Source organism: Lagenorhynchus albirostris, chromosome 17, assembly GCF_949774975.1.
Source record: "Lagenorhynchus albirostris chromosome 17, mLagAlb1.1, whole genome shotgun sequence".
Lineage (NCBI taxonomy): Eukaryota > Metazoa > Chordata > Mammalia > Artiodactyla > Delphinidae > Lagenorhynchus > Lagenorhynchus albirostris.
The window spans coordinates 71,479,562-71,495,721 of record NC_083111.1 but is presented as its reverse complement, the minus strand read 5'-3'; the positions used below and the strand labels follow the sequence as shown (position 1 = coordinate 71,495,721).

General features: G+C 47.5%; 1 protein-coding gene across 1 annotated transcript; it reads right to left on the bottom strand.

Moving 5' to 3' along the window:
• Positions 1-2,467: 2,467 nt before the first annotated feature.
• On the bottom strand, positions 2,468-7,313 carry GSDMC (gasdermin C). The gene is given in 8 exon segments (XM_060127743.1): positions 2,468-2,708; positions 3,386-3,460; positions 3,920-4,047; positions 4,368-4,507; positions 5,346-5,372; positions 5,665-5,694; positions 7,098-7,133; positions 7,136-7,313. Coding segments are annotated over 8 exon segments (855 nt in total).
• Between the last annotated feature and the right edge of the window lie 8,847 nt (positions 7,314-16,160).

Genomic DNA, 16,160 nt, shown 5'->3' with positions numbered 1-16,160 from the left:
TAATTATCACGATCGTTAACAAACAAACAAAAAACTCCAAGGACATTTCAACACAGGAGAGAACAGAAAACGTGAGTCAGACAAGATCTTCTGGGGGAACAGGAGGAGGCTGGAGTGCCGTGCACCACTTTACAGGCTCTTAACCTAAGGCCAGAGTTTTGTTTTGTTTTTAATATTTATTTATTTTTGGCTGCGTCCGGTCTTATGTGGCACACGGAATCTTTGTTGAGGCATGCAGGATCTTTCGTTGCGGCACATGGGATTCTCTCTAGTTGTGGTGTGCGGGCTCCAGAGCGCATGGGCCCTGTAGTTGAGGCGTGCGGGCTCTCTAGTTGTGGTGCACAGGCTTAGTTGCTCCGCAGCATGTGGGACCTTAGTTCCCCGACCAGGGATCGAACCCGCGTCCCCTGCTTTGGAAGGCGGATTCTTAACCACTGGGCCACCAGGGAAGTCCCGAGAGTTTTTAAAAATAAATCTTTTCCCCCTCGTCTGCTTGGCTGAGCCATTGTGGGGAGGGGAGAAAATGGATTGGAGGAGGGCAAGTCTGGGCGTGGCTTCTGGGAAGAGGGGCGACACTGACCACAAGCACGTGTTTGGGGGAAGCAGAACTGTATTAATGAAAAGTGATAGCCACGCGACGGAGTGTCTTGCCCAGGTGCTGACTCACCTCTTCTCCCCCAGGGAAGCCAGGTGAACTCTGTCAAGGAAGCTAAGACCCCTGAGCCCCTCCCCACACACACACTGACCTCTCTGAAGACGCAGAGGTGTTCTGTGCGGAGAGAGAGGCAAATGCCTCTGCTGAGGTGAGGGAACCCAAGCCCGGGGCGTTTAGCCAATCCATATGCGACAGGACAGAGCCCAGGCCAGCCATCCAGGACTCCTCAGAGCCCAGGGGAGTCCCTCCTTTTTCATGCCATGACCGTAGCCAGTAGGAACATGCTCCAAACAATAATTTGCAGCAGCAGAGAAACAGGTCTCAGTTCTGGTGGTGGGGAAGAAAGAAACGCTTACTACCCTGCCCTCTTTGTGCAGATAGAGGGTTTGGACAGAGCCACTTAGGCTGGGAACGAGCAAGATGAATAAAAAAGGGTGACACAGCATCTGTGCAAACACTATATGGAAAGAAGACAGTGAAAGAATCCATTCAGGTAGAAAAGTTAGGTTAATGAAAAGCACACCAGGACTTCCCTGGTGGTGCAGTGGTTAGGGATCCGCCTGCCAATGCAGGGGATACGGGTTCGAGTCCTGGTCCGGGAAGATCCCGCATGCCATGGAGCAACTAAATCCGTGTGCCATAACTACCGAGCCTGAGCTCTAGAGCCCGCGAGCAACAACTACTGAAGCTCGCACACCTAGAGCCCCTGTTCCACAACAAGAGAAGCCACGGCAGTGAGAGGCCTGTGCACCCCAACGAAGAGTAGCCCCCCTCGCTGCACAGCAGTGAAGACCCAATGCAGCCAAAAATAAAAAAAAAAATTAAAAAGAAAAGCACACGGTATCTTAATTATTTTGTATGAAAGCAAAATCATCTCAATAAAGCAAGACCTCAAAGATGAGAAGATGAAACAACAGAATTAAGTGAAAAGGGAGATTGCAAAGCTGAGGAAACAAATTGAATATCAGAATGACAATTTCTGAACTAATAAATTAGAAAAGCAATAGAATGATAATTGCAGTTGAGGGTTGAAATCACAGACATCAAGGAAAGACATGCTCTGATCTCAGAGAATGCAAAGGGATAAAGGAGAGATTAGAGCAATTAGACAAGATACAATGTATTTAGAGGACCCAAAGGACATTTGGTGACTGAAACAGAGAATTCAACAAACAGAATGTATAACGTGTTTAATGATATTGAGTGAATCTTCTTTAAATGACGAAGAACCTAACCCACAGCTCAGAAGGCACAGCTCAGAAGGCACAGTCAGGAACACTCACAGGATGACTGATGGACACACAGATATAATTGTGTGTGTGGGGGGGTAAGTTTTATTTTGAAACAATTCCAGACATACAAAAACATTTCAAGAATAAAAAAGAACTCCTGTTTTAAATATTTCACCACATTTCCTTGATCACATATTTATCCATCCATCAATTCACCTTATTTTCTGATACATTTCAAAGTAAGTTACAGACATCAGTACACTTTACCCAGTACAATTCAGAGTGCATATTAACGAGAGTTCAATATTTGTGTACATTGCTTTGAAGTAAAATTAACACGCAGTAAAGTGCTCACATCTTTAGATGCTATCTGTTGAGTTTTGACAAATGCATAAACCTTTTACAAGATACAGAGTATCTCTGTCACCCCAGAATGTTCCCTCGAGTCTTTGTTGGTCCCTGTGCACCCAAACTGGAGAGGCAGAGAAGCATGGCCCCAGGCTCCCTGAGCACCAACGATGCTCACAGCACAGACGGGGGTGTGGCCAGGCCTCTCTGGACTGAGAGCCCCGGGGAGGGCTCAGGCCTTGGCCAGCTGCTGCGGCACTGAGAGGGACCCGTACAGGGTGAACAAGGGCTTCTTGGCCTCCAGGTCTCAGGTCCCCTTGGGGCTGTCGGGAGCCACCCTCAGGCTGCACTCCTCCAGCAGGCTGAAGGTGACGGCCAACCCCTCTACCTGCAGCGGGGTGAGGAGCTTGGGGTACAGGGTGAAGGGGATATTCCAAGGGTACTTGAAGTTGGGCTCCAGGATGCTCTTCACCTGGAAGAAATGAGGTCAGGTGTTGCAGGTCAGCCTTTGAGATCAGGAGACAAAACCTTCTGTCCCGAGAGCCAGGGGCCTCACCGGGTCATGGAAGAGGAAAAGTCATGGAGTCAAGGGGACCAGGAGTCTCGTCCTGTCCTGTCCTTTGATCGGTGTGATCTTGGATATGTCATTGGAAATTGTTGCGCTTTGGTTCTTCAGCTGCTAAATGGTGATACTAACATTGACCTTGCAGAATAGTGGTATCTGGAATTACATGTGTATGTGTACGTGTGTGCAATGTGTGTGTGTATGTGCATACGTCTGTGCACACATATGTACTCATGTATACATGTATGTGGAGAGAGAAAGAGCAATTTGCAAATGGTAACTGCGTGAGAAAAGCAGAGGTGTTTCAGATCCCCTGAGCCCCCCAAACTTGTATTCCTCTTTTAGAACTGTGGGCGCCCTCTGCTGGGGTTGCCATGGAGACAGAGACCCCCATGAGGTAGACTCACACCCACCGGGCTTGCTCCCCAGAGGGAGAGGCACCAGAGAATTCTTGGTGGCCACACAGGATCCTTCCTCCCCTCTCAGCAGAATCTTACGTCACCTCTCTTTCCTCAGGATCATTCTTATCCCTGGCCCCCTCACCCCCATCCCTGGAGGCTGGCCCCTGAGGATTGATTTCTTCCCAGTGCCCGCTGCTGGAGCAGGATCCTCTTCTCCATGGACCAGGCCAGTAGCTCGTGCTGGGTGTCACTCAGCCCCGGGAACGAGGGGACATTTGGGGAGAGAGAGTGATGAGTAGTCAGATTCTTCTTCCCTACTGTGAACTAGGAGACCCCATGGGGGGGGACCCGAAGGCAGAGGAAGAAAACCCGCTCGACTTGAAAGGCGAGTTCCCTCCTTCTGCTCTTGGGATGGTCTCCAGGATGCTACCTAACATGGTCCAGCGGGTGGGGTTCTAGGCTGGAGCCAGGAATCATCCACACCCAATGATAGGCTGGGTGAACTTGGACTGGTCTTTCTAGATCCCGGGCTGGTTCTGTATCATATGGTGAATTTATCTCACTGACCCCTCCTGACCTTGGAGAGGGGCGTGATGTGAGATGAAGACCATGGTATTAGACGGGCTTTAGAGAGGTGGGTGGCCTCTAACCCCGTCCTTTTTGGGTCTAGAGGCCAAATTTGTGACGTTCCCATATTTCCCTCAAATCACTCTTACCCAATATGGCTTTAAGGAGGGAAATGATGTGCAGTCTTAACTTGAGCCATAGATTTCTTGAGTCCTCTTGCATCTCACTTAGGAAGGTACCACCAAAGCTGTCCAGATGATCCGAGGGGCCCCGATCCAACTACAGGAAACCGGTATTATTAGTAATACAACAATGACGATAATAGTAATAGCAATAGTGATGTTGTTTTGCAGTTTTGCCAGTATCTTTTGAGTCTACAGGTGATTAACCAAGGTGGGAGGGGGCGGGATCTTCACCTCCGCCCAGATTCCAAGCAGCTTCAGTATGTGGGCTGCATGCCCTGGACCTGGTCATTGTGCCTGGACCAGCGTTTGGCCCCCTTCTGCAGCCCTCCTTCCCCATGTATCTTGGCAGTCTATCTCCTAAACCTGCCCCTTCACAACTTTGACCAGCCTTAGGTAGAGTGGCCCCCCCCCCGCCAAGTCCATGAGGTCCTGCAGAGCCTCTCGGTCCTTGAGCCTGGCCAGGATATTGTGGAGAATAGCATCCTGAGTGTCCTTTGGGAGCTGGGCCATTGCCTCCATTTCCCTGCAAACCTCCTTTTGTAGATGCTTGAAATCTGTCCTCAGGCATCAACATCAACCAGAAAGTGGGGACCGTTCTCTGATTAGAACATCCATGGTGAGATGATCCAGGCACCTCCATGTCGTTTATCTACCAACCAAAAGCATCTCTGCAGACGGCATGTTTGAGCTCTGGGGATGGAGCTATGATAACAGGCTAAAAAGATGGGCAATCCTAGTGCTGTGAAGGGACCCGGGGTGGGGTAGAAGGCAGAGAGGAGAGAAGGAGGTTCTGGAAAGAGGTCGTGGGAAGTGGAAGAAAATGACCAAGTGCTCTTTTCTGGGACACGTCTAGAATAACGTGGATTCTAGCGTTGGGCTCTAGAGATGAGAATCTTAGGTGCTCTGGGCTCAGTTTCCACATCTGTTTAGTGGGAAGGTTATGAGGATTAAATGAGTTCATGTATGTAAAATGCTTGGGGGAGTACCTGGCACACATGAACTACCCTCCTCATCATGTAATTCTGCCTGTATCGTCTATGACCACACAAAATTAAGCAAGGAGTGGAGTTGGGGGTTCTCTGCTTCTCCTGGGAGACTTCAGGTGGTCTCCAGCTGATCTGCTGAGAGGGGGAGGTCCAGGGAGGCAGACATTTCTGTTTGGTCCACGGCCGTATCCCCACTGCTCAGAATAGTGCCTGTTGCCTAATAAGTCCTCAACAAGTGTTTGTTGCATGCGTGCACGAGTGAGTGAATGAACGAATGGGGCTGAACAAAGCGTCGATTTGGAAGTAGAGCTCAGTTTTGTAAGTTGCATGCAAGCCACCTTTTGGGTAGTTGGCTTTGCAGTTTCCCACCCGGGAAGTCCCAGCTTCCCTCTTAATAGACACTGACCTTGGCCAGTGGGTTCCCGTATTCTTCCTGGAAAGAGAGTCACAAGTGATCATCTCCCTTTCTCATTCCCCAACTTTACTTTTGAGACATTTTGGAGAGTCCTGCCCTCTTAACGCCTTCTCCCTTTTGCTTAACCTCTTCCTGCCCCCATCCCCGTCTGTCCCTCCCCCTCCCTGGCCGTGTGGAACCCCTCCCATTCCACAGAAACTAGGGCCAGGCCCCGGGGCAGCGGTGGCAAAGGCAGGGGCCATCTGCCCTGCTCTCCAGACGTATGTGTGCCATTAGGACCCATCCCCCATCCCAGGAAACACACACTCACCCATTGGGAGGATGGGACCTCTCATGGTGACTAGAAGAGAAATTAAATCCTTACCCAAGAGTTAGTCTCTGACGGCACTCGGTTTCTCTGACCCTCTGCCCCCTACTTCCCTGACCCCCATCCCCTTTCTATCTACCCCTTCCCTCCCAGGGGGCCAGACCCAGCGACTTGGGTAAGGACAGCAGAGGCAATCACGTGGCATTCTGGTTGTGACAAGAGGCCTCAGGGAGGGATCAGAGCCCACTTTCCTGGCTGTAAAGTCACCCACTCGCCCGTCGCCGATTGCAGCTGACGCTCTTCTGGAAAGATAAGCAGAAGGACTCACTCACCAAGAGTTATTTAACCTCCGCTCCCCCCAGACACACACACGTGCACACACGCGCGCGCACACACACACACACACACACACACACACACACACCGGTATTCAAAGGAGAAAGGTGCCTTCCTCTGTGGCCCCAAGAGTCTATGGCTTGTAAAAGACAGAAGCAATTGGCGGGCTGTGGAGGAGGTTAGCTTCCCTCTGGGTCTGCTGGCTGAGCCCCTTGCATGGCTCTTATTAGCATCCAGAGGGGGTCAGAGTTCAGGGGGGCCCGAGGTGTAGGCAGAGAACCTGCCCAGCTCAGGAACTCACCTCTGGAAAGGTTTTCCACTTATCATCATCTGAGATGAAAAGAATGTCTGGATGGGGAAGAAGCCAGGTCAGGAGAGCCCAGGTTATTCCTGCTGGATCCTTTCACATCCCTGCACCTGTAGTCCCCCCCTCCCCCGCGAGCCCATCCCCAGCTTCTTCCTCCGGATCAGGTGGGGCAGCTTTCCTCGGTGTGGCCTGGGGACCCCTTGCATCAGAATCACCTGGGATGATTGTTAAAAACTCAGAATCCCTGACCTCACTCTGTTTCTTCTGAATCAGATTCTCTAAAGAGAAACCTGGAAGCTACATGTTAAATAAGCACCTCATCAAGGGATAACGTCCTAGCCCTAAGAAATGATGGCATCACTTGAACAGTGGTCCAGGAGAGACACAGCAGCATCTTTCCAGGCACAGCGTCAGCCCCAGGATGCAGCTCACTGAGCAGAAAATGTTTGGGATTTGGAGCCAGACAGACCTGATTTGGATTCCAGTTCTACCAGTTCCCAGGTGTGTTAACTGTGAACAAATTATTTTGTAAGTTTCAATTAATTCTTATGCAAATGGAGATATTATTCCTAACTTCAGAGGCTGCTGTAAGTATTCAATATGCTAAAAAAGTGCCTGGGTCCAGATAGTAGATTCTCAAATAATCGTAGCTCCTTGCCCTGTGCCTTTAGGCAAGGCTGGTTTGATATCTACCTGTGCGGGTGTCTTAGGGATTCTTGGCTGTCGCACCAAGAATCTATCTGAGCACCCTTGTTGTTCACTCCTTGCCTCCTTCGTCCCTGGTTGACACTACCTGGGACTGAAGAACTTGGCTCCAGGATATCCACGAGGTGTATTCTACTGGAACAGCAGGCTGTCCCCAGAACTGTGCGTGCGTCCCCTTCTTCTTCCATAATAGCGCCAGCTGACAGAATTTGCTGGTGCTCAACATGTATTTGACAGGCCTCAGGTCTTTGTCTCCAAGCTCTTTGACCAAATTCTTGCTAATAGGCTCAAACAGGGAGGGCATGTTGCTAGGAGAGGATGGAAGAGGAGTGCAAAGTTCCGTTGGGTGGCGGGGAAGAGAGTGGGCAACCTCGTACAGATCCTTGATATTCTTCCCGAAGGGACGCACATTATAGGAGGTGAATTTAGGTTGTTAAGTCAGACACAGAAAGACAAATACTGCAAGATCTTATTTTTTTTTAATTTTTTGCGTTACGCGGGCCTCTCACTGTTGTGGCCTCCCCCGTTGCGGAGCACAGGCTCCGGACTCGCAGGCCCAGCGGCCATGGCTCATGGGACCAGCCGCTCCGCAGCATGTGGGATCTTCCCGGACCGGGGCACAAACCCATGTCCCCTGCATCGGCAGGCGGCCTCTCAACCACTGCGCCACCAGGGAAGCCCTGCAAGATCTTATATGTATGTGAATCTCAAATAGCTAAACTCATAGAAGAAGCAGAGAGTATGATGGTGTCCAGGGCCTGGGGGGAAATGGAGTGACATTGGTCAAAGGGTTCAAAGTTTCAGTTGTACTAGATGAAAAAATCCTGGAGATCTAATGTACAGAATAGTGACTATAGTTAACAATATTGTATCGTATACTTGAAATATGCTGAGGACGTATCTTAAGTGTTCTGACCACACACACACAAAAGGTAGTGTGTGAGGTGATGGATATGTTTATTAGCTGGATTACGGTGATCATTTCACAATGTATATACGTATATCAAAATGTCAAGTTGTAAACCTTAAATATATACAATTTTTATTTGTCATTTATATCTCAATAAATCTGAAAAAAATTAAAAAGATTTATAAAAAACACAAAAAAGAAATGAACTCCAGGCAGTTGTATAGATTGGAGCTCAGAGCTAAGAAATGCCCTGGAGATCCAAGTGTTTGAGTTATCTGTGTGGAGGTAGTAATCGAAACCAGCGTAGTAAGGATGCAGACATGAATAAATAGTGAATAGCTGGGTAGACAAAAATGTGAAGTGCATTTTACAGACCACACTGAATGAGAGTAATTCATTGGAATTGCTCTCTTCTGGGCAAAGAGGAATTAGATTTCCCAGTTATACAGAATTCAGTTTTCAAACATTAACTGAGTGTTGAATAAAGACAGAATTTTCAACAGATCAACTAAAATCCCTGATGTGACTTTCAATTCTGTCTCGTGTGGGCCCTGCAGGGATCAATGGACAACAGAGAGTAACAAGAACAAAAAGAGATTCTCTAAGCCTGGACCTGGATAAAGATGTATCAAAGATACATCCCTGAGCCTTACATGCTTACATGTTGTTACCAGGAATTCTCCTTTATTAATGAGAACTTTAGGAAGAAGTAGTACTTTGTTTGGGGGTCAGATTAGGACAAAAAAACCACCTCAAACAAAAACACTTCTATTCATTTGACAAATCTATCCTGAACATTTCTGTCTCTGGCAATAGTATCCTCTCTTCTTATTCATCCCCTGATTCCCCAGTTAGAACTTACCAGACTGTGTATTGTTTTGTCTTGTAGAGAAAAGATTCCAATCGAGTAGGGTCCCTTTCAATCTTCAGACGTCCTGATGTCAAGCAGAGTTTGTCAGACGAACTCCAGAGAGCAGATCAACGTGACTCTGCTCACTGTGTTTTCTTTCCACCAATAGGTCCCTGACTCAATTTCCAACGCAAAATCCTAGAAAAGCAAGCATATGACAGGCCCTCTTCTCTTCCAGGAGACTGGGCCCGGGGCTGAGCGCTGGATCATGGAATCTTAGCCTAAGTCTTCCTATTGCCCTTCGTCTTACTCTCCTCGAAACTCCTCCCTCACCTGTCTTCTCCCAATCCCGCCCTCACCCAGGGTGATTTCCAGTTTCATATGAGAAATGTTCAAAGCCCTGAGTCTTGCCTAACACCAAAGATTAAGTGTTTGTCAGGGGACAAGAGCCCATGAAGGAGGCAGAATGGAAACGGTCCCATAAATGGAGACCCCATAGATCATGGTGTCGTCCTATCCGGGGACAAGAGAGCTCCAAGGAGAGAATAATCAAGTGTGTGTTCCTTGGTAATGTACGTGGGGTAAATTCGCCGGAGGACAGACTCCAGTGGGTGCCAGGGAGGGGGTGAGGACACAGGGTGTAGGAGATTCTTAACGAAGTTTCTATGAGGGGCAAGCGGGTGGGAGAAGGCGATCACTGGAGGAGGAGGACACTTGGGGGAGGGGTTGACAAGCTGCCAGAGACCCGATCGTGTCGTCAGGTCATGGGGAAGCATCCAGGTGACCTGGAGAGGATGAGGATAAGCTTGTGTCCATCACGTTGTCAGACATTTTTCTCTAATCTTCACATCAGCTCTGGAGAGATGGTCTCATTTCCGGTATACAGATGGGAAGGCTGTGTAAGAACAAATAGAAATTAAAAATATGAGGCTTAGGGCTTCCCTGGTGGCGCAGTGGTTGGGAGTCCGCCTGCTGATGCGGGGGACGCGGGTTCGTGCCCCGGTCCGGGAAGATCCCACATGCCGCGGAGCGGCTGGGCCCGTGAACCATGGCCGCTGAGCCTGCGCGTCCGGAGCCTGTGCTCCACAGCGGGAGAGGCCACAGCGGTGAGAGGCCTGCGTACCGCAAAACAAAACAAAACAAAAAAAATTAGGCTTATTTCTCCCAGTTGAAAATCAGGGAAGAGATTTCCTTCCCCTCCTTTTCCTTAGAACCTTTATTTTAGAAAACTTGGGTAAAAGTGTAAGCACTTTCTCCTCTCTTGGAAATGTATATAAATCCTTTTGAAAACTCAACTTTAGGACCCAGGAAAGTCTTTCTCCAGGACCTGAGACCTATTCTTTGCAATGTAAGCACCTAGTATCACCCCTCCCGGTTTCTGTGGAAGGGCGGAACCTAAATTCAGCGGGCACGTGCCCCAGGGTACAAATCGACTTCCTCTTGTAAAAGTTAAGTTTGTTTTTCTTCTGGATAAAACCAGTTAGCTAACAGGTGGTCACTTCGATTACCAGGTAAAGTCAGGATAAACTACATGTGATAGGCGGTTCTGTCAAGGCTTCTTACCGGAGGACTAGTTATTATTTATCTTGAAAATAAGTCTATGTAATTGGTTGTATCTGCGGGGCTATATATGAAAGGGTGAGATTTCTTTCTGTTTTTGCAATCTTTTAGTGGATTGCTTATGACATGCACCACATTCTGTTTTAATGCTTATTCAATGATAACATTGATTTCTTTCTCTATTCCCTTCGTGGACAGATTTTCTGGATTGGGAGATTCTAATTATATTTCCCCAAGAGCTGAAACCCAGTGAGGGATTCACATTTCTACCAGTTACACAGCAAGTGCTCTGGCAAATGACTGATCTGTTATGCACATTATTTCCCTTTTTGGTTTGTTATGAGGATTAAATTAGTTCATGTAGGTCCAATGTGTACTGCCATGGACAGCATAGTAATGTTCCGTCTCTTCACCCTTAGGCCTAAATTTTGTTAATATCAAGCAAGCCACGCTCGCCCCCTAGTGGTCAACACGCGACTTGCAGGCACTTCTGTGAAGTGAACCTTTCATCTAAGTTCCTTGTGTTCATACTTTCCAACACTGGCAAAAACACGATATTGTTGAAAAGGAGGATCCGTTTTTCTCCTCCCTTAATTAAAAGCACTTCATCATCCCTCATGACCTTTAATAATACTACCTTCTCTTGGCGCCCTCAGCACAGCCTCTGACCTCTGACTAACTCTTGGGTGGGGAATTGAATTTTGCTTCTAGGCACCATGAGAGGTCCCATCCTCCGAAGAGGTGTGTGTTTGCTGGGATGAGGGATGGGATCCTAATGGCACACGTACGTCTGGAGAGCAGGGCAGATGGCCCCTGCCTTTGCCACCGCTGCCCCGGGGCCTGGCCCTAGTTTCTGTGGAATGGGAGGGGTCCTAGGAGGTGGAGGGATGGACCAGGATGGGGGCAGGAAGAGGTTTAATGAGAGGGAGGTGGTGGTAGGATGGCAGGACCTTCCAACTATCTCAAAAGTAAACAGAGGATGAGGAAAGAGATGATGACTCGTATTACTTGTGACTCTCTGTCCAAGGAGAATATAGGAACCCCTTTGGCAAGGTGAGTGTTTATGAAGAGCGAACCTGGGGTTTCCTGGGTGGAAAACCGTAAGACTGATTTCCCAACTTGGAGATGACCATGAAAACTGAGATGACTCAGAAAACTGAGTCCTACTTCCATGAAACAAACATTTGTTGAGGACTTGTTGTAGCTGTTCTGTTTTTTTTTGAGTCTAGCCGTCCTGGTGGGTATGAATTGGTATTTCATTGTCATTTTGATTTGCATTTTGCTGATAGCTTATGACGTGAAGCATCTTTTCAAATTCTTATTTGTCATTCATATTATATCCTTTGGATAAATATCTAATCAAATCTTTAACAATTTGATGATGGGATGCATATTTAGAGTGATGTAGAACAAGACTGGGTAAGGGGTCTGACCCAGCTGGGTTTAAGTTTGTGGCTCGTGCTCCTGGGTTCTGGTAGTGCTGTGCTTTGAGAAGCAGTGGCTGACAGTCAGGCTTGGGAGAGGAGGATCTTTTATTAGTTTGGGGGCATATTGAATTGGAAAAGGCTGTGAGATCTCCCAGTGAAAGTGTCAAATAGGTAGCTTGAAGTAATGGCCTTGGAGTTGAGAAGTTGGGTTGATGATGTGCATTTGGGAGAGATTGCTCTATAAATGGTAACTGAAGGCATGAGGATAGATGAGGTTGATCTAGATCTAGAGGCAGTATATGGAAGAAGTGTACCTGAGACCATTTCTGAGGTTCCCCAACATTTAAGGGTGGTTGGAGAAGGTTGAACCAGGAAAGGAAACTAAAAATGAGGCGGTATGGTGGGCAGCACTTTTCGCAGCGGTCCCCGAGATTCCACGCCTTGGTCCCCAGATCCTGTGACTGTGACTTCACTCATGGGACTATGTTATGTTATATGGCACGGCTGGTCTTAAAGCACAATGCTATCCTGACGGGTCTAACCTAATCAAATACATCCTTAAAAGCGGAGAATTTCCTTCAGCTGATGGCAGAACAATTCAAAGGAATTCGAAGCATGAGATGCATTCCACAAGCTGTTGCTAATCTTGAAGATGGAGGGGCCACATGAGAAGGACTATGGGCAACCATAAGGAGTGGAGAATGAGGCCCCAGCAGACAGTCGGCAAGGAAATGGGGACCTCAGTCCTACAGCCTCAAGGAACTGGATTCTGCCTGAATGAGCTTGGAAGCAAATTCTTCCCAGAGCCTCCAGGACCTTGACATTGACCTTGTGAGACCCTCAGCAAAGAGCCCAGGCAAGCTTGTCTGGAATCCTGATCTAAGGACTGTGAGGTAATAAATAAATGTTGCTAACAAATTGTTAACAAATTACCACCAGCTGCTAAACTGGTGGTAATTTGTTAAACAACAACAGAGAACGAATGCAGATGGCTAAAGCTAGGAGGAAACACCAGGGAGGAATTACCCATGTTGCGGAAGGAGTGTTTTTCAAGAAGGAGAAAGTGGCCGAAAGATTTGAATGCTGCTGAGAAATGTAAAAAAGTGAATTAAACATACACATCAGATTTAGCTACATGGATGTCGTTTGGGGAGGTTAGCAAGATCTGTTTGTGTGGAGTGATGGCCCTGAAATCTCATCGCCGTGGACTGAGAAATAGTGGCAGGTGTAGATGTTTCTAAAGTTCCCTTCCTGTTGGTGGAGAAAAGATCATTATAAGACAGTAAGTAACTCGAGGGGGTTGAAGCGTTGGGTGGGAACTTTTTCTTCATTTGAGCGAGATTAAACACTGATGGGAACTATCAGTGAAGAGGGAGAGGTTGAAAATACAGGAGAGATGAGGGGTACAGGTGAGTTATTTTGTGATTTTTCCTTCCTTTTTGTGAAATGAGTTTTTTTCAACTAGATGATTTCTAGTTATTTCTAAGGTGCTCCTGTTCTGTGATTATCGTCTTCACTTTTAGCTAAACTCTCATTCTTGCTTCAGCTCTTACAAATCTTTGGGAACTTCCTTCTGTTAAAGTCAAACTTTTTATATTCTGTTGACCATCTCTCTTGCTCCCCAAATACATTCCAAGGAGTCCGTAGGGATGTGTTCCCTCCGACTGCTGTAGAGAAGAATCCTTCCTCACCTCTTCTAGCTTCCGGTGGTTACTGACAACCTTTGAAATTCCTCAGCTTGTGGCCACATCACGCTGGTCTCTGACTCCATCTTCACACAGCCTTCTTCCTTGTGTGTCTTTGTGTCTCTTCTTATAAGGATACCAGTCATATTGGATTTAGGGCCTACTCTTATCCAGGATGGCCTCTTCTTAGCTTAACTCCTTACATCCGCAATGATTCTGTTTCCCAAATAAGGTCACATTTTGGGGGTCCAGGTGGACGTGAATTTCCTGTCTTCAGGGAAGTGAGCTTTCCTGACTTCAGGGGCCACGTGGGTAAATAAACCCGTGAAGGGATGTGCATGTCTGTACCGGGCATGTGGGAGAGGTTGGCAGGGGACTGAGGAGATAGGGGTGCCCCCGATAAAGCCGTTTCAAACACTGCTCTGGACACGCACACACACAATCTGAGCTGCTGAACCTAGGCTTGCAGGCTGCCAGTTGCGGATCCCTCATGCACCAGAGGAACAAATTTGTCCCAAGCAAAATTTGTCTCCCAGTTTAAAGTCAGTGGAGACTGGCTGCTGGTGGGGGGATGGGTCAGAAGGGTAGGGAGAACACTGAAGAAGTTTCTCTAATTGTCCAGGCACTAGATGGTAGGAGCTTAAAAAGGGAACATACCGAATTATAGTTTAAATAGATCCCAGGAAGACCTTGGAGCGTAATTTTGTTTTTTGAAACTTTATTGGTATATAAGATGACATCTTTGTGGTTCATCTAATGAATGACTGACAATATTATCTCACGCATTTCCAATTTACGCCAGAGGGTGGCAGCATTGTCAAGCAGCTGGAAGCTTGCCGGGGATGCCAGAATACCCTTCCTTTATTTGCTTTGGGACCTACTGAAATAAAGACGTCTCCTCAATCCCATCTCTGCTGTCCTGCCTGCCCTCCCCCACGTCTCCCTTCCTCCCTGCTGGGTTTACAGGGAATGAGCTGGGAGAAATGGGACAATGGCAGAGGGCGTTAACACTGGTTTCTTTTTATATCCTCAGAACAGAATCTCCCTCTTAAACATGACGTTGATTGTATTAAGTGTCTTCCTTAAAAAAATCTCTAGAAGGGGGCTTCCCTGGTGGCGCAGTGGTTGAGAGTCCGCCTGCCGATGCAGGGGACACGGGTTCGTGCCCCGGTCCGGGAGGATCCCACATGCCGCGGAGCAGCTGGGCCCCTGAGCCATGGCCGCTGAGCCTGCGTGTCCGGAGCCTGTGCTCCGCTATGGGAGGCCTGCGTACCGAAAAAAAAAAAAAAAAAAAAAAAAATCTCTAGGAGGTAAGACCTGAATTATGGGGGAGCTTAGAGCTATTTTCAGTGTTTCAGAGACGCTGTGACTTGGTAAAATGTCAACTGCTTACGCCGGGATTACTGTGGATTCTGTGATAAATCTGATTATTTCATGCTGAGCGAAAGCCCGGGTTGACAGCTCTAAATGCCTTTCAGGAAGCAGGGAAATATTATTTCTAGATAAATTCAGCCAGGCAATTAAACTCTTTCAAAATCTTGGAACCTTGATCAACACAGAGGAAAGCAGGGGTGGTGAAAAATCTTGGGATTCACTGTCTTGGTAGAAACAAAGATTGTCTTCAAATACTTAGAGGACTATTGTGACTGGTCGGTGGGGACACATGTAAGAATCTGGGTTTGGAGTTGAACGCATCACCTGCTTTGTGACCTCTGGTAGATAATTCAAATTCTCTAAGCTTCATTTTTCTCATCTTACTGAATTGCTGTTGGATCAAATTAAATAAGGTATATAGGATCCTACCATGGCATCTAGCACATAGCTGATACTCAATAAGATTGAATTAATGAATGAAATAATGGCAATAGTAACCTGGAGTTTTAGAGGCTGTATCCTTGGTATCATGGCCTTACGGAGACTCAAAAGCAGTGGGTGGGAAGAAGAGAAAAATGTGATTCTCTCTTTTGGGACATTTAAGTTGCTATTTAAAAATTTTAGTTATTCTTGGATAATTGAGCATATTTTAAAATGTCCCCTCCCTCTGGAGTGGGACCTGAGTAACTGGGAATCAGAGGCTAGATAGTACTGTTCTTCCATGTTTCACACAAGTAGTAGAGTACACATCAGTTGTTGAAAAGAAAAGCCAGCATTGGGGGGTCTTTGCATTTGAGTACAGTTAGCCCGCAATGATCTGAGATGGCTTGGAGGGCAAGTCTAGCTTTTAATCTGCATCGTCCTCATTGTCACCGAGGAAGCAACACAGTGATTTGCTGCCATTATTCACCCTCTCTTATCTCTACGGAGGTGTGTAGCCAGTCCTCAAACTGAGAGTCTCATCCCAATGATGGTGATGGGAAGTGTGTGGACCTGAATGTGGGAAATGCTGGTGTCCCGTCCTCCTCTTCGGTTTTGTTCCCGCCAGCAGAGGGCAGCAGAGTGCGCGCCCCACCTGCCTCCCAGGTGTGCAGGGAGCAGAGGCAGGAGTTGGTCTTCCAATCATGGCAGCTCAAGTCAGCAAGGTACTGAAGGGTTATCTCCTCCAGCTGGATTTTTTTTTTTTTTTCCCCCAAGAAGCAAATTCTGGCATTTATTTTCGGTTACAGGAACAGTTTATTCCCATTCACTTTCAACAATCTTTAAGGCCATCCAGCTGGCCTTTGTAAGCTTGAATGCCTCTGATGACTTTGCTTCAGGAGAACTTCAAGAAAACCCCCAAGTG